Source organism: Brachyistius frenatus, unplaced genomic scaffold, assembly GCF_029030835.1.
Source record: "Brachyistius frenatus isolate BFR_SWC_R1_liver_20210118 unplaced genomic scaffold, ASM2903083v1 Contig_264, whole genome shotgun sequence".
NCBI lineage: Eukaryota > Metazoa > Chordata > Actinopteri > Embiotocidae > Brachyistius > Brachyistius frenatus.
The window spans coordinates 53138-74556 of NW_027210863.1; the positions used below are offsets into that span (position 1 = coordinate 53138).

At 42.7% G+C, this 21419-nt stretch overlaps 1 protein-coding gene across 1 annotated transcript in view; it reads right to left on the minus strand.

Moving 5' to 3' along the window:
* The window catches only part of ca10a (carbonic anhydrase Xa), a 240203-nt gene that overhangs the window by 36660 nt on the left and 182124 nt on the right, over positions 1 to 21419 (minus strand). The window contains exon 4 of the mRNA XM_069721457.1: positions 1854 to 2039. Within this exon, the coding sequence (XP_069577558.1) occupies positions 1854 to 2039 (186 nt within the window). The remainder of the gene's footprint in view (positions 1 to 1853; positions 2040 to 21419) is intronic.

The window sequence follows — 21419 nt, forward strand, 5'->3', positions numbered from 1 at the left end:
TTCAAAAGTCTATCTGTTGAGCTGCAAAGTAACTACATTTACTCAAGCAGAGTTTTGAGATACCGGTACTTTACTAAATACATTTTTTGCTACTTTATACTGCTATGCAAAAGAAAAAAAGAAAAATAACCCAAATACATTTTTGGTCAAGGTTGAGTTTTTTTTAACCATTACCACACAACTCATTATAGCTTCCATTTTTGTTTTGTTTTGGAGCAATAAACAGCAATAAAGAAGTTGAAAATCATTAAGGAAAACATTTACAAACCACAGCTGTGTGATAAAGTGGTTGAGTCTGACAGCTCTCATTACTGTTTCAAAAACAAAACAAACAAACAATAAAGCCTCTGATAAACATTACATTACACAACAATCGATTACCTTTGTCATAACCAATCAAATTAAAATACTACCGTGTGCTTCTTTGGTTGTTCTACTGCACCCTAGTGGCCCAACAATATAAAGCCTGCACGGGGTAAGGGTCACATGGTTGGTTACATGGCAGACTATCTCTGGATTCAAAATTAGCTCTTGTAATTAACTACTGTTTTAAAGTCTCCTGAAATGAGTTGAATTTAATTACCAAAGAGCAAAGAGAAATTCTCTATAACACAAGGTGAAATAAGCGAGCCTAGCTGACAGTTGGTCTTCTTAAGTTTCCAGTTTACCGTAACTTTCATTAGCAATGGTAAGGGTTGATGTAACTGTTTATTACTTGTCACCTCACAGAGGTGAGCAAAAACTTTTGAAATGTGTCTTTGTGTTATTAACACCAACACCAAAAGCACTTCCATTTTCACCTTGATGTGTTTGGAAAATCTTTTGTGACAAACTGAGTAGAATAGAGCAGAGTAACTCATGTCTGGCCCCTTTAATGATCTGGAGTCACATTAATGCTGGCCAGACATGAATGGCTGAATCTTTGCTTTCTGCTTTCAAAGATTTCTGTGAGTTTGTACAGGTCTGCACAGGGGACATACTGACACCAGGAAATAATCATATGGAAGCAACAAAAGACAAGAAAAGTTGTGTAACGCTAAAAAATAACACCAGGTAGAACATCTCACAACTAATTAGGTTTGACTGGTAACAGATCAGTAACATGATTGGGTATAAAAATAGAATCCCAGAGAGGCAGTGTCTCAGCAGTGAAGATGGAGAGAGGTTCACCACTCTGTGCAAGACTGTTTGGGAAAATAGTTCAACAATCTAAGAATAATGTTCCTCAACGTAAAACTACAAAGAATTAGTGGATTTCATCGTCTACGGTTCATAATATCATTAAAAGATTCAGAGAATCTGGAGAAATCTCTGAACACAAGGGACAAGGCTGGAAACCAATATTGGATGGTGGTGATCTTCGGGCCCTCAGGCAGCACTGCATTAAAAACACACTATTCTGGAGTGGAAATCACTGCATGGGCTCAGGAACACTTGTGAAAACCATCGTCTGTGAACACAGTTCATTGCTGCGTCCACAAATGATGTTAAAACTCTCCAAAGAAGAAACCAGATAGAAACATGATCCAAAAACACCAACAGCATGGCTCCGTAGTAGAAGAGTCCGCTGATAAACTGGCCTCCTGCAGTCCAGACCTGTCAGTCATTGAAAACATCTGGAGCATCAGGACATGAACAATACAACAAAGGAGACCCTGAACTGTTGAGCAGCTGTAATCCTCTATCAGGCAAGAATGGGACCACATTTCACTTTCAAAACTCCAGCAACTGATCTCCTCAGATCCCAGACATTTACAGAGTGTTGTAAAAAGAAGAGGTGACGCAACACAGTGTTAAATATCCACAGCATCCCCCCCCCCCCCCCCCCCACACACACACACACGCGCACACACCTCTCCAGAGAAGGCCTGTCCATTCAGCAGGTGTTCGGAGCCCTGGCCGTCCTCACTGCCGAAGTGTAGCCGGATCTCCTCCAGACGATGGCTGTACGTCATTGGTCCTCCAGAGATGTTAACCAGATGCTCCTTGTCCAATCGCAGAGAGACGTGGCGGCCTGTGTTGTACATCGTCCCTCCCACCTGGGGAAAACAGATGGGATACAGCTGATTAAACACCGCTGGTTGTAATTACAGACTAAAAACCCAAAACTATACGAAATATGATGCACACAAATGAAAAAAGTTATACACTAGTGCATTTTGTGTTCTATTGATGGTAGTTTGAGGCCTGTTGTCGTGCCATTAATCCGTCACCACCGCCATGTTGCAGCATCATAATGCATGGCCCCATAATGCATGACCCCATGTGGTCACGTTCTGTATAGACTTCCTGACATGGCCTTCAGACTCAGCAGACATGACACCCACTGAGCATGTTTGGGATGCTCTGGATATGCAGTGTTATGAGAACCAAGTGTGCTTTCCCAGTTTACCAACTGTCCCTGCTTACCAACTCTCCCTGCTTATCCATTGTACCTGCTTACCAACTGTCCCTGCTTACCAACTGTCCCAGCTTACCAACTGTCCCTGATTACCAACTGTCCCAGTTTACCCACTGTCCTTGCTAACTAACTGTCCCTGCTTACCAACTGTCCCAGCTTACCAACTGTCCCTGATTACCAACTGTCTCAGTTTACCAACTGTCTCAGTTTGCCAACTGTCCCTGATTACCAACTGTCTCAGTTTACCAACTATCTCAGTTTACCCACTGTTCCACAAAAGTCCCAGCTTACCCTGGGCAACTGCACGAACACATATGTATGCAACTCTAATCTTACCATGGCACACTTCAACTGTTCAGTCAAGCTAGATAGCAGTAATTGAAGGAACCCCCTTTTATTTAATAACACACTGCTCAGGCATCAGGGGGCCACCAACTATTTCCTAATATTTGAAATGATCAACCTCTCTAGCGTTTCTATCATAGAAGCTGAATACTCATACATTATCAGTGGCCATTGTAACCCTTGGGAATAGCCCAAACCGCAGACACTACGGCTTAAGTTTCCCTGGAAGTCTAGACTTTTCTATTCTCTCTGACCCTTCAGAAAAAAATCTCTGCCCGACCTGATCAACATAATTCAGATCACTAGTGGACCATCTCCCACACTGTTCACTGGCTCTTCCAACAATGATGAAAATTCTTCCTCACCTACAAAAAACGCCATCATTTAAAACTTTCCTTTCACCAGCAAGATGTTACGGCTTAATTCTCTACCCAGCCGATTTCAATTTCTCTTATAATCGCCTTACACGAGGCAGTTGTTGTCACTAATGTCAGGCCATATGCTCTAATTGGAGGGAAGCGTAGCCCATTCTGCAGCGTCTCCCCCACCACCACCTACCTAGATGGCCTGATCACCACCTCCATAGCCATGATAGGTGCTAACGGGGAAATCGTAGCTACAACCTTTCATTACCCCGACCTTTAACCTCTGCCATGCTGTGTGAAACATATGCTGCACCTTTACTAAATATTCTTTCTCACTCAGGCTGTGCGGTACTGACCCAAAAATGTTTGCTAGATCTGAAAACATTACTTGCAAGGAAAGCCAATCTTTTTTCCTCTATTCAGTACACATAATGGAACCCAATTTGGCCTATGCTTCATTCTGCATTTGTGGTTTAACGTCAATTTGATGTTCTATTCCAACAAAAGGTTTCTAGCGCCGTCCTCATCTACATCTGTATACGATTTCTCCAGTATTCCTCCACCTCTGCGCCTGCTCTTGCAGACTCGAGGGGTATCAGTCGAAGCTCTGTATCCTGGTCGGAGGCAGATGACCCCATACAACTGGAGCTCTGAGGTGTGAACCCATCGCATCCTGGGCTGGAGGGTCTATTTCCTCCTTTAACCTGATCATAAACTCTTAAATGATGTTCCTATGACTGGATATTTTATTAAAACAAATATAATACTTTGTCATTGATTCGCGGGGGCATTTTGTTTCTTATTTTTCTGCTGCTGCGTCTTATTAAACAGTATTTGGAAAGAGGTGAGAAATGTGTACAATAATGTGTTTATCACAAAGATGCTCATATGACTGGATTTTTTTTTTCTATATTAACAGGAACCACCAAGGTTATTCAAGAAAACTCCAAATCTTACACCAGAGTATTTGAAATCATTGCCTCTTGTGAAGTCTTTTTAAACTTCTAGTTTTGGAACAATTATTACTAAAGGCTGTTGGTGTATTGTGAGAAAAGCTTTCCTCAGTCTGAGTCTTCATAGAGCAATGAGTCATTTGTTTAGTAAGAGCTTTAAAGAAACATAATTTTTCTCTTGATGTTTTTAGCTTTGGTTTCTGTAAAATAGAGATGCTGCTTTCTCACATGTTTTTAAAGGCTTAGGGAGTTTTAAATGAAACCCGTATCACCTACAGAGCTTAAGCAGGAACAGTCCTGAGGGCTTTTTTTAATTAGGCACCAATCTGAGGGAGTGAAAGGAAAGGACAGGTAGGGATGAAAAAAGGTTGAAATAATCACAACACGCCAACAATTGATACTTCACATGGGGGAAGATGGTATTCATGAGTAACTGTGTTTATATATTTATAATCACAGTAGTTTCAGACTCAAACATTGATATTCACGCCACGACTTGGGGCGGACTTCCATCGTTCTTATCTGTCTCTTTCTCTCCCTTTGCTTTCCCCCCTCTGCTGCTCCTTCATTCCTTTCACCACTGGCTTTCAAATGATCACCCCCTCCCTCCTCCATACTCCCAGAGAAAGAAGTCTGCCCACACATTGTAAATATTTCATAGATGCTCTGAAAAATCAATGATTTGAAAGGAGAAAGAGAGGAAGAGGGAGCGATACAAAGAGGAGATAAGTACTGCGAGCAGGAGGAGTGAAGTGTGCTGGATTTAGAGGTAAAAGGTAGAGAGAAGAGTCTTTTTAGGTTTCTGAGTGAAGCAACGTTGGTTGATGTGAGACCCCTGAAAAGACCAGAAAAAAGATCATCTCCCTCATGGCTTCCTCTTTTATTGTCTGGAATTCATAAGTTAGAAGTGGTGAAGAGTCCGGGGTCTCAGAGATGAAGAGGGTCCACTGATGAACGACCATTAATCAATGCTGTATCAGTCCAGATCCATGACAGATAATTACTACTAAAATCATTAATTCAGCCTGATTTAATTAACTGTTTTGTGGTTTAGCTGTGGATCAAAAAGACAAATATATAAATAATCTAGAAAATTCCTGCAGAAATTTTGAGGGTGCCAATGAAGCTGCTGACATTTCATGAATTGTGTGTAGTATGGAAACAAAATGACGGTTATCAGTTAATGAGTATAAATCAGTCTCAGGTGTGTTTGACCAGCTGGAGTTCAGTCAGGCTCCAGTTTAAAAAACAGGTGGGAGTGACTGGTTGCTGTGGCGATCTTGAGGGAGCAGAGAGGGGAGGGGCTCTCTCATACACACTGAGAGGAGGAGTGGAGGGGAGAAATTGGGACGCTGAATAGGACGAGAGCCTTCGAAAAGTCCTCACCAAACAAAAACCACCAGTTCTATTGGAAAAATTCTTTCACTGTGAGCGGCAGAAACTTCTCGGTAATAAGTGTATTAAATTTCATGTTCCTAGATCATAATATATGGGCTCGGTGGCAAGGTTAGAGGCACCCTCTGTTTCTGATTGAGAACCGAACTTTCAGAGCTCAGATATAATGGGAGTCTATTGGAGAGTTTGTGGGAGCACTCGGCACTCAGAGGGGATTTGGGACAAAACTGTGAGTCTCACCGCAATGAGAGTTACACTGGGTGAAAGCTAACAAAAATCTCTACAGTTTGATGTATGAATTGTACATGTAGTGTAAATTGTGGGCAAAAAACAGGAATAACGCAACTATTTTCACAATATTTCAGGGGGCAAAAATTGACATCACGTGTGACATCACCCACTCTTGATCTGAACCTTCCCAAAAGTTTATAAAACATAACCTGCGATCTTGAAAAAAAGTGACAGATATCAAAACACGGCTTTGGTCAGTAAAAGCTCAAAGACTCGTGACCCGTTTAAACTTATGAATGACCTTTCTACTGTAAAGTATGACTGAGCAATAGGGCTCCAAAGTTGGTCAAATTTGTCAAAAATGGTAATCATCAGGACGATTTCCAATTCACTTCACAGTTTTTAGCGAAATACGTAAACACATTACGACATCGCTACCAAAAGTCAGAGCACAATATTCTAGATCGAGACGAGTTTTCTCAAAGGTGCAGGAAGAGTTTCGCGGCAAAATTTTGCCTCCAGCAATAGTGTACAGTGTGCCACTTCCATTGGCACACAAAACAAAGCTGTATTTTTACATTAACAATGACTGAAATGACGATGTGTAATATGAAAGTGACATTCACAGTGATAAACCCAGATGATGGTACAACTTTGCATTATTCAATATTTTTTTTAGTGTCTTTTGATTCATTCCTTTGCTTTTACTTCCTGCATCTGCCCTGTTTTGGTTGAGTCTCACAGCTCTCATCGAGGATCGGCAGGGTCAGTACAGCTACCATATGGTTAGCAACTAGCGGCTAATGAACCGGATATTCTTCACAGTAGTTAGTGGAGAGAACATCACAGCTAAAAGAATATTGGTCATGGATCACGTGGGCAGAAATGTTATTGTGTCTGCTGGACGTGTAAAAAAAAAAACCTGATACGAATAAAATATGTGTCACTGTTTCCCTGTCCACTGACCCCGACATCCTCCCTTTAAGGTTTTGTGATGTTTGTAAAAGTGCCAACTAAAGTAAAACATTTCCTGATCTAATAAATCATCAGATTTATGTCGCCACAGCTTCATATTTTTGGGAGGATAATATACAGCATTACCATGAACACACATTATGTCGTCTATATTGACTGAATCCCACATAAACTGTCCTGCAGCCCCAAATAACTCACTACATCTCCAAATGTAGATGAATCCGCTGCTGAACATAGTCCCCAACATCCCTCGCGTTTGAGTTACGTTTAATCAAATCGACATAGGTAGGTAGGTATTTACTTTATTAATCCCCGAGGGGAAATTTTTTAAATAATAGACACACAAAGAAATATTTTACCCATAATGCCTCCAACTTTCACCCCAGCGGACTAACAAGCTGCCACTGTCTGGTACAACCGAAGGCCAACCACCAAAATGACAGCTGACCCATTCTTAGGCAGACTCGATCATAATGTGTACAAAAAAACCGATGAGATAACTGCCATTCACCAGGCTCCAATAACCTCAGCATTTCAGATTTATAATATTATAATCAGAAAAGTGTAAACGAGTCACGAAACATCAGGTTGTGGCCTTATCTGCTGTTTCATGTCACTTCTTTTCTCTCCCCAGCCGATATTTGCTGTTCAGGCTGATTGCTCTTGTCAGGGTAAATGGCTGGAGGCTGGCTGGGAGGCGCGGGCAGTGAAGTGTGGTTGGAGAGTAATCGTGTTGTGTTTTACAGTGAAACTGAGACACAGAGCGGCCACTACAAAGCTTAAACGGTGAAAAGCGGCACTTTTTTCTAATTGGTCATTCTTTCATCTCCTGGGATCGATAATCTCCTGTGAAGGTGCCGAACACCAGGCGACAGCGTGGAGGAAACGCTGCTGCAGCTGGTGAAGGCGAGGAAGAGCTGCACATGATGCAACCTCAGATATGCAAATAATTCAACTTTAAAAGTGGTAATTCTGAAAATAAAGACGAAACTCTGCTGCGGCACGAAAGCAGTTTTTGGAAAGAGAAGGAAAACAGAAAATCATTCATAATTGAAGGGAATCTTCAGAGAGATCACATTCAGCTGCATTGAGCTAACTGCTGGGAGAATACATGAATACACATTGGAGTAAAACCAGCTCACTTTGTTTTGTCATGTTTCTGCTGTAACAATTATCAGACAGAGTCAGCGCAGTGGAAAGGTTGCAAACAAAGCAAAGGCACTATACTCCAATCTGCCGTCTCATTATTCTTTGGAGTCTCGATACTTCCACGAGCAGCGAAGTCATTATTACAAGCGGCTCGGACAGTTCATATTTCTATTATGTGTTCTGGATGTATTTGTGGAAATCGCTGGCTTTTGTGCTTTTTTTTCATAACAGACAAACGCAGGCTGTCAGACGAGCAGAGGACTGTGTGAATACTGGGCTGCACGACAATCAACAAAAACACTGAGCTGTCCAACTCGTCTCATGTCTCAGCATTATACTATTACACAGACGATACTGTCTACGCTTTTATGCTAATGGCTTCCAAACAACACGAGGAGATGCTCTGCTGCTCTCTCAGCTGTCTTTTGTTGGGAGTAATGACATGAACAGTATATAATGCAAATTGAAATAATGATATGAGGTGGACACGGAGGCTTTATCTTCCCTCCAGACTGGACCACAGAGCTCCCCTGTGGTCCAAATACTATTGAAACGAGTCAGTGAACCACATGGTGGATCTGGGTCACATGTTTACCATGAACACACACGTGGCCCCAAATACTCACCAGAGTACCACATATGTATTACTACACCACTGAAAGTAGTCCCCAACAAATTATTCCTCCTGTTTCAGTTACTCAGTCTTAAAAAAATGAAAAGAAACCCATTGGTTTGCTCCTTTAATAGGGACCTTATAGAAGCATTGTTACATATGCAACCAGAATTAATACAAGTAGTTCTGACCCAGAGATCTGATTGGTCAACTGAATATCTGGACCGTGCTCAAATCATCATGACATCACATCCTGCTCATCATTACAAATATCCCTCCACCTCCTCAATGGGAAAATAGAATTAGAGTTGAATGTCATATAATATGTAATATAATGTAGCTTCTACTTGTTATAGTTCTATTAAATGACCCATTTGGTGAAGTCGGGTCTGTTTTGGTCCTTTCTGGTCGCTCCATGTTAAGGTTTCCTTCCTGGAAAGTTGAGAAGTTTTGAAACCCTCCTGGCCTGAAGGGACACGTGATGTCTGTCACTCCGGCACATTTCTGCTCTGATGCAGTTCTATTGACTGAAAAGAGAGCAGAGAAGAAAAGACCGAGCTGTTTTCATGCTGTTCAAGTGTTTCACTGTGCACGCGACTTTCGGCAACCTGATGACACTGATGAGGATGCAAATAGTTTTAAAATGTCGTTAGCTTGTTGTAGATAATCTGTTTCCTCACTTTCACAACTGTGAAGTCAAACTGAACAGCTGTCCTACAGATAGGAGACAATGGGGACAGTTTTTGAAGTCTCTGTGTCTCCATCTCCAGGCCAGCGTGAGATCCGAGGTATTTTCTACTTCAGCCTAATCCAACCAGTGAATAACAGCCTACATGATTCAGTAACTCTGATGTTACCGAACCCGCTTTAAAAATACTCAAATACATTTCTGCTAAATTTGATGCAACAGAAATGAAGCACAACAAATGCTCCATCCATTTCAGTCATCATAGTATCAGACAGCGTCATTACATGTGTTTAATGCTCTGAAACCCTCCCAACATGCTGTTGTGTTAACAGACACAGCGTGGTCTCAGGAATGATTTCATTTCAGGTGTAAACTGAGAAAAAAGCTCCTTCTTTACTTTACACACACATTCAGACGCACACGTTCACACCGGCAGCGACTCCGACTCATCACAACAACAAGTGTATCAGAAACACATCAAAAAGAAGGCGGCGGTTGCCAACACGCTTTGATTTAGATGGAAACTGAAATCAAGCAAACAGCATCAATGCTGATGCTGACAGCTGACACAACACTTCACACACACACACACACACACACACACACAGTTACAACACAGCTCCTCATAAATAGACATCAGCTGAGTCTGTGGATGATGTGTATCGAGCTTTTCTGGGTTCATTAGTGTGAATTAAAGCCTCACTCTGCTGCTGCGTGTCTCCTGCAACACGTCTCATTTAGTTCGAGCAGCTTTAGGTGTTTTTCATTTGTTCCGAGAAGCTTCCAGGATCGACGGAGCTGTAAAAGGACCACCGCACTGGTCGCTGAACGGATAGTGACGATGGCATTAACCGGTAATAGTTCAGTGAACGTACACAAGTCATAAAGGAGGAAGCTGAGACGTAGCAGTCGCTGGCAGATAACAGAGAACATCAGTAGGATGGTGGTAATGAGAAAACACAGAGAACATCATCATTATGTGAGTACACAGATCGATAGAGTAAATTACCGCTTGTTACAAGGAGAAGTCTCCATGAACTGTTGGAGCTGCTCGACTACCAGGCTGCAGAAACATTTTAAACATAAAAACCACCATCAGCAGAAAGATCATGTTACACCTGAACAGAAAAACAAGTTTTAATGTCTCAGCAGTGGGAACGGTGTTCAGCTACATGAATACACGAGACAGTAGCTGTGAGCTGCAGCCATGTTTTAGCAACCATTATAATAACTGTGCTGCTGGAAGTACTGAATTATGAAAAAATGTATTTGATTAAAACACAAGATGACTGCTGCTCTTTCATGAAGGAGCGTGGATACGGAGAGTAAATGGATGGAGATGGAGGGGAGGCATGTGGAGAGCCCGGTGAAGGTGGGAGGGAAAAGATAAAAAAAAAAAAGAGGAGAAAAGGAGGACAAAAAAAAAAGAAAAGAGCAGCCATGATGAATTAAATACACGCAGGGCTGTGTGGGCTGCAGCTCACTGAAGACTAGTTGTTTGAGACTCACATTTCAATGACGAGAAAGATTCAACGAGAGGCATCAGTAAAAAGATATGCAGAGACGGTGCTGTCATCAGCAGAGAAATAAAACATCGGCACTTTGTTCAAATCAATTCGCTCTGCTTTTAAATGATGCTGCAAAAACCTGCAACTGTATATTTTGTCTTTCTATAAAATCAGTTTATACCTTGTTTAGTTTTGTTCAAATGTTGTCCAACTGTGTCTAAAGGTGTTTACACCCACGGCTGTAGAGCTGCCACAACAACTTTTTTATTCCAAGTGAGGAAATAAAATGTTCACACTTCTCTCAGTCCGGTAGAAATTAATTTACATTCTGTAAGTGCTTGAAGATCAGATCATTTCTAAAGACTACGTACTGTAAGAGAGCCAATAAAAACAAATGGAGTTGCGTACTGACTGATTCAGCCCTGTGAAAGTTACTGCATCACTTAATACAAACTCAACACTTCCTGTGTTTGTTTCAAATTAAAAGCTCATCAGTGTTTCATTAGACAGAAACCTTTCATATCTTAATGAGGCTTTTATTGTGAAACATTGACAGGAACGTGTTGTGACTTTTGATTAAAAATTCAGAACAACCATTACAAATTGCAGGATTATATTGTTAACTTTAATTAAATTAAAAATAGATTATTAACTACGTGCCCTGTGCACACTGGTGTGTGTTTGTGTGAAAGCGTCACAGCTGAGCTCCTGAACTTCAACAGATAGTTTAAACCTTTTTAACTGACCACGCTCGAAGGTAAAGCCAAACAGAGAGGATAACCGATCAACTGTTGGACTGACTTTCCTCAAGTTTACATCGTGTTCATGAGCCTCATATTCTGCAAACTTTCTCACCTCCATCCACCAGCAGCAGAATTATTCATCTCCGAGGAGCATGAATCTGTATCAGAAGATACTTAATTTGATATTTGTTAAGTTATTCCTATCAAATTTAAACAACGTCAACCTGATGGTGCTGCGAGAGCAAAAGTCTGATCTTTTCAGTGCCTCTTGAATTTGGGTAAAATCCAAATGGAGACCACATAATCACATCTCTGTTCTACAGGTTGTAATTCTGCACTTCACCATAATTCAGTAATAAATAATGCATTATGCAGAAGTAATGTGTTCTTAAGTAACAAAGCAGAAAGTACAAGACCTGGTTGGTGCAGTGAATGGTAACACAGGAGAGGCCTGGACTGTGGCCAGCTGCTCACCTGCATTTAATGCAGGCTCTTTTTTTCAAAGTAAAGTAGTCTTGTTGCAGATACGTCACCGTACATTAACCATATCAGTCCCACCAGTTGTTTTTTGTGTGATTGCTGCAATCAAAAATGTTTGACTTTGACCAGTTTTAAGTGAGTTTTTTGCGTAAAATTGCGGGAAGCAGAAAAAAGTGCATGCTCCCATAAATATTGCGGCGTTTGCTTGAATTTGCATTGATTATTGCGATGCGATTTCCTGGAGGGACTGTACAGTGGTGAGAGATCAGACAACGGCCACGTAAATCACTCTTTGTATTTTGGAGGAGAAGCAACTTATTCTGTCTTTAGTTGTTCATGTGTTAGAATTAGTCTTCAGTTTGTCGTTTCCTTGTCAACTTTCATGCAAATTTAATGTCCAGCACTTTGCCCACTGCATTATTGTCACAATGGAACACCTGGGAAATATTTCTGAGGTCAGATATTTACAGAAAGAAATGAATCATTGAGAAATCAATGAAAACATGAGATTAGTCTGTGTTGCCTGAGATGTTAAAGTAGGAGATTTTCAGACGTTCCCTGGTTAACACTGGTTTGTACGGTAGCACACAACAATCAACCAGAGTCCACGTCCATGTGTATCTGCTTCTCTCATCTGAGAGGCTCTGAACAGTGGAAACAGCCAGTGAACTCGGTGGGAGGAGGGAGCAGCAATTAATTAGACCCTGTAAAACATTAGGAATCCAATAAGGCTCCGGTACCTCAGGGACCTCATTTATGAAAACGTACTTGGTTTCCATTCTTTACTTGTTGGAGAGCCTGAATGCAGAGCGATGCACATCATCCAATGGAGCAATTTACACAGTACAACATCAATATAAATTCACCGTATGAATGACATTTAAGGATGAGCGTGGAAACTAATTATGATGACGGTTCGAACAGACAACAGGTTGGATGTAGGGGCTGGCGGTGGGCGATAAACTCACACTGATCTGAACACCTGTAGAGTCCAGCGGCTCTCAGCTTGAAGCTCGATGAGCTGCAAACGTTTGTCAGACGGTTCGTTGCGTAACAATATGACGTCATTACGTCAACAGGTTGGAAAAATTGCCTTTGTCACGATATACATTTTTTTCTATCGACTGAAAAATGAATCCGGTATCATGGTGAACGATATGATACGGCACCCCCTGGTGGGGAGCCTCCAGGCAGCAGTGGTGAGAACCTGCTGACACCAGGAACCAGGGACTGTGGTGCTGGACGTGCAGAAACCAGAGCAGCTCCAACTCCCAACTGTCGGGACTTAAAGGATCTGCTGAAAAGGAACCTTCAGAGGTCATGTGGAGTCCAGGCCTCGGTGCCTCACAGCAGTTCTGGTGGCCCATAAAGGTCCAACAGGGTTTTAATTATATCAGGATATATCATCTGTAGAAGAGCTGAGGATGGTCTACGTGACACTTCCTATGAATCCTCATTGGTACACAGTCATCACACTTGATGGCAGGAACACAACGGGCCGTGATTAAACTAAACTCACAAACACTTTCACTATAACTGCCAGAAAAGCACATAAACCGGATAATACATGTCTCCTTTCAGTAATTCTCTAAATTGTTGGCCGCTGCAGAGGTGTCGGGCTTCTTTAATTAGACAGCCTAACAGCCTGCTTGCAAACGGGGGAGTTTCCTTCCCCCCCTTTAATCACTTTAGAAGAACGTGGTCAGGGGAACATGTGTGGCTGTAGAGAGTGATTATCCTCCATTTTTAATTCGGAGTACCTCTTGGAGCCTTTAAAGCTGCGAGCCGGCTCTTTTCATTCTCATACTGGAAGCATATGTTTGTGTTTGTGTGCGTGATTATCGGGAGACATCTTATGTGCCAGGATAGAGAAATTCATAAGAGCCGTTGGAGCGTCTCCCGGATCCGGCCATCAAGATGATGGCATTTTAAGATAACTTCTCCTGTCACCAAAACAAGCACAACATAAAGTAGTGGGACTGGAGTTGAAGGAGGCTGTTTACTCTGCCTGCCAGTTAGAGAAGCAGCTCTCTGTTTCAACTGTGTTTGACACAGACAGTTAAAGTCTGAAAGATGGAGAATCTGTCTGGAAGGGTGGAGCGTCTCTTTATCTGCAGCTCTTCTTCTTCCTTTGGTCTGAGTGTTTCAACTTTTTTCTCCATCCTACAACGAGGTATTTTCATGGCAGTTATTTTGAACCCTGGAGCGGTTTCTCCACTTTCTTGGGTTTGTTTAGACTCGTGAGAACTCTGCAATCACAGGCGGGCGCCGACCAAATCAATTGGATCGAGCTTTTGTTGACAAGAGGTTTCTTGGTTTGCTTCCAGACCAAGCGTGGAGCCTCATCTGGGTCTGAGGACGTGATCGCAATTTCACACCAACTTTCCAGGTCTTGGAGCACAACTTTGTAGAATTTGCATGATGTCTTGAAAATAGAGATGCACGAAGGATGAAATAACGTTATGTTCCTACAGTAGAAAGATAACGAGACACACGTACAGCTGGCAGTAAGCCAGCGGCTTTTGAGGATCAGGGGTGGATGAGTTTGAGTGACGGCTCAGCGTCAGCTTTTTCATGATATGTGAAGATTTTATTTTCAGTAAAGCGTTGATGTCCTGAAGTGTGAAGCATCCAAATGGTCCATGCAGACTAGAAAAAGTCATCCCACCAAATCTCAGTATAAACACCAACCACAGCAACGGTACTGAAACTTCTGTCCACTGAAGGACTGTTAAAAGATCATTCTGTATCCAGATAGAGACGTTGAACGAATGAATTTTTAAAAATCAACACCAAACACAACAGAGCTCACCACTACACCGGGGAAAAGCTCAAATGTCAGGGAATCCGTACAGATCTCAAAACCTTTGCTAATAAAAACAACACTGTTTGCATTGTTGGATACCGTTAAGTAAGAAATTATTTTATTTGTGCCCTCTAACGCTGATCAACCACAGCTGACCTTTCACCCCAGTATCACAGCAAAGCGTGAAATAGACACGCCTGGCCACTACAGCACAACCGTAGAGAGATAGCTATGCTTCGGCCTCTCTAGGCATGACAGTTTTACGTTTTGTAAGCGTGAAAATTACACGCATGTAAAAGTAACGGCACGAAGGATCATGTGACCAAGTACAAAGGACATTTTTCGGCGGTATTAGGAGGTCACAACGTTGTTTTTTGTTTCCTAGCTTGTTGTATAATCGTGCAATCACCTCGGTCAATAATGCCAATAATGAGGTTAAAGCACTTCCTGTCTGATGGTTCAGCTCTCAGCAGATCTGTTCACCGTCCTCTCGTCTCTGTTAGTCCTCCTCCGACGTGGATTCCTCACCAGACGGTCTTCTCGCTGTCCCGAACTGCTTGATGAGCGACCGCTCACTTGACCGTCCGTCCCATGAGCCCTCGGCCGGCTCTACCGCTCTCCCTGAGCTTATCTCTCTCTTGGTCATTCCTGCCACGGAGCCGGCCGGCCGGATTAGCTGCCTGTAACCACCGTTGGAAATCAAATAACAGCTGATAAGGCAGAAACGGCGGGATGATGAAAAAAAAAGCTCGGCATAATGTCATAGCTTTGCTGTCTGAGCAGTTGATTGCAATCAAAATACCGGACAAGAGCTGCGCTTCGGAATTCAATAAAGGCGGAAGAGAGCGCAGCTCGTTCCTGCATCTAAAAGTTCTCGCAGCTCTGCAAGGTCACACGGAGTCGAGGTTTGAAGTGTACGAGTTCGTGGAGGCCAAATAAAAATAATATACTTTTTTTTTTTCACTCCCACTTTCCTGACATTGTAGTACTTACCTCAGGGCAAAGACAGGCAAAGGCAACCAATAGCTTTGATGGAAGACAGGTACAACGATAAATATTTGATGCTATTGACGGGTTGTTGTGCTCAGAATGAGAGTTGTGGAAATCGCACACCTGAACGTGATAAAAGGAAAACTCTCTGCATCTCTGTGTTCAGTAATCATCGGAAGAGGAAACATCGGGTCGAAGAGCGGATACCGATTCAATGTTTGCTTTTTAGTCAGCTGCTGAGTCAGCTAATGAATAGGTGATTAGCCCTGAACATCAGGGAGTCTGTCAACAGATGGTGACAAACATTTTTAAAGTGTAAAATAGAAATTTACTTCAAATACTTTCAGCTGCAGAAAAAGCTTCACAAAGACATTCACATGAAAAAGAAACTTCTCTTTAAAATAAATGGAGCACAGATAAAACAAAATTCAAGAGTGGCCGTTTAACCTTCATGTTTAACAAATTTGGAGAGAAATATAGACCCCATCTGGCTGTCATCTCCCTGCTTCCACTCGCCTCCCTCCGGATTCACGATGCTGTTTCTCTCCTCTGAGCGAGTATTTCCAGTAAGTCAGTAAAACAGAGAGGAAGATGAGGCACTGCCTTCTGTTCCTTCATCAGTTCTTTCTGGCTGAGTGACAGCATGCAGGTGTAAAGTGGCATCAGTGGAGCCCCTGATTAAGACTGAGGCCCCGCCAGCGAGATGACAGCGCAGCAGAGGCCCGGTAGGAAGAGGCACCGAGGAACCCGACGCCATCTGTTTTCTCACGAGGCCCATCAGAGAGGTTAGACTGAGGAAGAGTGGCAGCGAGGCAGCGCACACGAGATGGAAACACACAAACACAAGCATGGGAGGACTCCCTCAAAGCCGAGGGATTCCCATCATAACCTTCAGCTAGAACGACTCTCAGTGGCTTCCTACAGTCACAGGAAGACATTCAACTTCCTATATTCCTGATGTTGTTTCCTCCTCTTGCAAGTTGTAGCTTTAAGTGTCTTAAAGCTGCACTAACCAAGATTTTTATATCAACAATGGGTCACCTGGTTATATACACCGTAAAGGAAATAGCTTGTAGTAAAGAAACCATAGTGAATTTTCAGTTCTATGCATTTTATTGTCTTTCAGGACCTTTATTTGGTTTAAGCCATGTTTCTACTGCAGGAACGTTCCCCAGGGACGAAGAACCATAAGGAGCCTACCAAGGAATGAACCGACATAAAGTCTAATGAGAAGGTCTACCTTAAAACATTGTTAGGTTCATCATCGCTTTGTATTGTTCGGAGCAAAAATGAGGTTGTCAAAGAGAAACATAAGCTGACTGATTTGTCGGAACTTCATGAGGTTTTCAGCCATGGCTAAAACGCAGATAACAAAGAGCTGAAAGAACCGTTAGTTCCTTGGAAAGTTCCCAGAAATGAGTTCCAAGAACTGCTGAAGAGCTGCTTGCTGAAAGAGACAGAACTGGAGGGGAATGACGGGTTTATCAGTGTTGAGAGCATCGACCATACCGGGTCTGTAAAATGGTTCCGATCCAGAAGTGTCTTCAGCTGCAATACCAGCGAGTGCCACTAGAGGTCGGCTCCAAAAAGCCTCCGGCTCCATAGACTCCCATTCAACTTCTCTCATCAAATCCAAAGTGAATAAAATGTGTCCATCAGTTATCTCGGTGTTGTTAGCTAAAGTCACTCCTTCTTCTTAGTTTTCTGGAGGTCCATCTGAAAATAATCCCTCATTCATTAGAAAAGAAGATTCAAGAAGACCTGGTTTTGGGGGCGTGTCTGTTTGATTGACAGGCCTGTGGTGCAGTCAGGTTACAGCTATCGGTGGGCGGGACGTAGTATCGTCAGGTTTCCAATCAGATCGGTCAGATCCACTGCTGGCTCCTCCCCCATCTCGTCCAAATATGGTCATTTCCTGGTCCGTGACGGACAGAATCTGAACTAGAGGCTTCATAACGTTCACAAACCAACGATGACATCACTGATGGTTGATGACATCACTGATGGTTGGTGATTGGTTGAGAAACCAAACTACAAATATCAACTGTCTGCTAACACGATCAACATATCAGCTTCATGAGGCATTAATACGATACGTCACCACAGACTTAACACAGCACAAACAATACATCGATGGTGATTTACTGGACAGTTTTAATAATTCTGTTCTGCTGCATTTAATAGGCAATTCAAGCATTAAAATCTTCTCAAGTGTTAATGTGGGAGCAATAAAAATACCATGATACATAAAGTACATGATTAAAAAGGATGAAGGAAGGGGTCATTCTGCAGTGTAAGTGCTCATAGTATGTCGTGTATTTTACAAATAATCATAGGTTTGTTTGTGCCAACATAGTTAGAGATTCCTGCTGCTGATGAGAAAGAGACAATTTGATCTTTTTCTGTCTTCTGTTTTCTGCTCAGATGTGTGATTCATGGAAAGAGCATCAGTGGAAATAACCCCATTTATGTTTTTTCTTTCCAGCTTAAAATGGCCTGGTTCGACAGTTAATCTTGCTGTTTTATTTTGTACTTCCTTCTTAGAGTTTCCACGGTCTTATTTCCTGTTTTCATTTTAGACGCTTTTATTTTGAAAGGCACTCGCTTAGATTCCTGTCACGGAACTTTTTTTTAAAAGGAGTTGTGAAATGAAGTTTGTTAAATATATGAAATTATCTTAATGTCAGCCAGCGTTTTTACGGTGATTTGGATTATTTAAATAAAATTGAAACATCAGTTGAAATGCTACGAGCATCTTTGGCGGTATACGCTACAACGTGATCGCCCATGAAAGAAGCCATTTTGACGACGTCCGTACTTTACCCCGACTACATGTTGAAGCTCTGTATTTCACAGAGTTTTTGATTTAATTCAGTATATATTCTTATTCCTGCTGCCTGGATGTCCTGCATGTGCCTGTGTGACGTTCACGCAGGTTGTGAACTCTCCGCGCACTGAGCAGAGAAGGAAAAGGAGATCAGGATTCGATTCAATTAGCGTCAGAAGAACCGGTCCACTCGCAGCTCTGTGCTGGAAGCTGCTCTGATTGCGTCGAGGTATCCTCATTAGCATTCAGACAGAGTGCAGGATTGCGAAGCTGCTGTCGGCCTGCTTATCATGGAGGGGTGGTTAAAAAGCAGAGCCATATGTATGCCTCGGCCTGCATGAAGTACTGTATCTTATCTCTGCGCACAGATCTGGATCCATAGCACAACTCCAGCTGCTCCGAAAGCAGACTACTGTAGGGAAACGCAGAGGCCATCTTTCAAACGGAGAGCTCCTTATTTGTGTTCTGCACGCTGTGTTCGCTGCTCAGAAAGCACTTAAAGCAGAACAAAAGTCTCACGGTTGTCATAATTCAGCCTGGGAGGGTTAAAAATCACTTCAGAAGACGAGGGGCATTTAACCTGAACTGATTACGTACTGCACTGCTCTGTTTCACATACAAGTTATCTCCAGTTACATAAAGTGAAGAAACAACATTATCATTTTCCTGCGGTGCAATTTGTTGCAAAGACTGAGGTGGAAAAGAGCAAGGGAGGAGACGGAGAGGCAATCAAAGAGGAGAAAAACCTCGTCCTCATAATGTGTCTTAAAAATAGGGGAGGTCGCCCACGCAGACACTTTGCTCCTGGGTATGTGGCTCTGATTTATTTATTTTGTTTGTGGTAAGGAGCGATCCACTGGGGATGTATGAGGGGGGAAGCCCTGTGCCTGGCCCTGCAGCGCTCTTTATGCGGCTCAGGCAGAAGTAACTCTAAATTTAAACTCCCGATTTTATACATCATTATCACTCCGCTGCTTTTCTGGGAGGGCCCACTCAGAGCAGAGACTGAATTGGTTTCCTTGTGGCTGGAGAGTGTTTCAAAGCCACAGAGGAACCTTGTGATCTGAGTGGTGTAAAGCCTCTGGACTGCAGAGGCTTGTGGGACCGCACTGCGATAAGACTAAAGACTGTGGACAATAAGTTCCAGCGTGATCTGTATCTGATTCATGGTTAGTGTTCACATCTCGGGGCTACGGCAGGAAAAGACGAGCAGGCTGGCAAGGTTAGGACTATTGACAAGACGAAATGAGAGCCAGAGAAGCCCGATAGCCTCTGAAACGACTGTGTGCTAAGTGGGGGAGAGATGAAAGTTGTGGTTCAGGGATTCGGCTCATCGTGCTGGATACACAGCTCGAAACAGCAGAATCAAAGACTTGAAACAAAGGCAGGAAGAAAGAGAGCGAGGCAGGAAAGCAGAGGCCTTCCATTGTTTTAAAGCCTTCTCGCTTTAACTGCTGCTGATTGAAGTCGGGACAGAGAAGTTGAAGGGCTCGTTGCAGAGTCCTCGGCTCATTAACACTAGAAACAAGTCGCAGTAGCAAAGGGACAGGTGTTTTTTTTAAGATGTTTTAAAGTGAATTCTGTAGCCGCTGCTGCAGGAGTTAGTGTGTAAATATTATATTCACATTGTTGGTCTGCCAGGTATCAAACATGGATCGTCACTACAGATCAGCTGGTTGGTGGAGCTTTGTGTTTATGCTGTGACCAATCTTAGCTTGTAGCCTCTCAGTAGTACGTACACTGCAGATCCGGAGGCTCTTTGACCGCGTCGTCTAAAGTGAAGCTGAACATGTCAAAGAAAAGCATCCGAACAGGCCGTCTTCAACTGGTCACATCTGATCCACGATGTGGTTTTAGCAGCACAATGAACCTGACGATACTACGTCCCGCCCACCGATAGTTGTAACCTGACTGCACCACAGGCCTGTCAATCAAACAGACACGCCCCCAAAAACAGGTCTTCTTGAATCTTCTTTTCTAATGAATGAGGGATTATTTTCAGATGGACCTCCAGAAAACTAAGAAGAAGGAGTGACTTTAGCTAACAACACCGAGAGAACTGATGGACACATTTTATTCACTTTGGATTTGATGACAGAAGTTGAATGGGAGTCTATGTCAGAGACCAAAATGTAACATGTAGCTCATGCAACATGATTGATGGACAGATTTGAAGGTTTTCTGTTGTCAGACAAATGAAGAGCTGATTTATTGCCTTTATTTTGATAACATCATTTCTGATATTTGAGCTTGAGAATTGTATGATCTCTCCACATCGTCATGCCAAGTGGCCAGAGTCCAGCGGTATCAAAGTCACCTGATTCCACACATGCAGTATGTAAAGATACCCAGAGGAGGTTCATTAGCAGAGAAAGACTCCGATTTGTTGATGAAACAGCGCTGAGGAACGGAGCCTCCTCTGCTTCTGCATTATTCTCGTCCTACCTCAGTCTACCTCTTCCAGTCCCTGATTAATCATTCCTCTTCAACACAGCCTCTCGTGGACTGGCATCCCCAGCCACCTGCGGTTTTGTGCTTTCGCCAAGAACAATGTGAGTAATACAGCGCCAGGCTCAGGGCTGCTAGGGAAAAAAAAGGAAGATCGAAATAATCACACAAATGAATTCCTGGATTTCCATCTAGCAGGCTTTTATTTCTAGTTATTACATGAAACCCCCGCAGTCACACCCGGATATAAAAACAACCTGGATTTACAGGGATGTGTAGGTGTACCTTAAATAAACCTGCAGAGACTGATGGAGCAGTAATCTGGTTCAGCCCTACCTGAAATAGGTCAGAGGCTTATGTTTGCAGCACTAATATAGTCCAAAAAACAAAACCTCTGGCTTCTGCAGGGAGAAACGCAAAAACAAAACCCATCCTCCAGGAAACATGTTATCTCCTGCAGTGAAAGATCGCTGCTGTCAGAAACATGTTCATGTATGTGAAG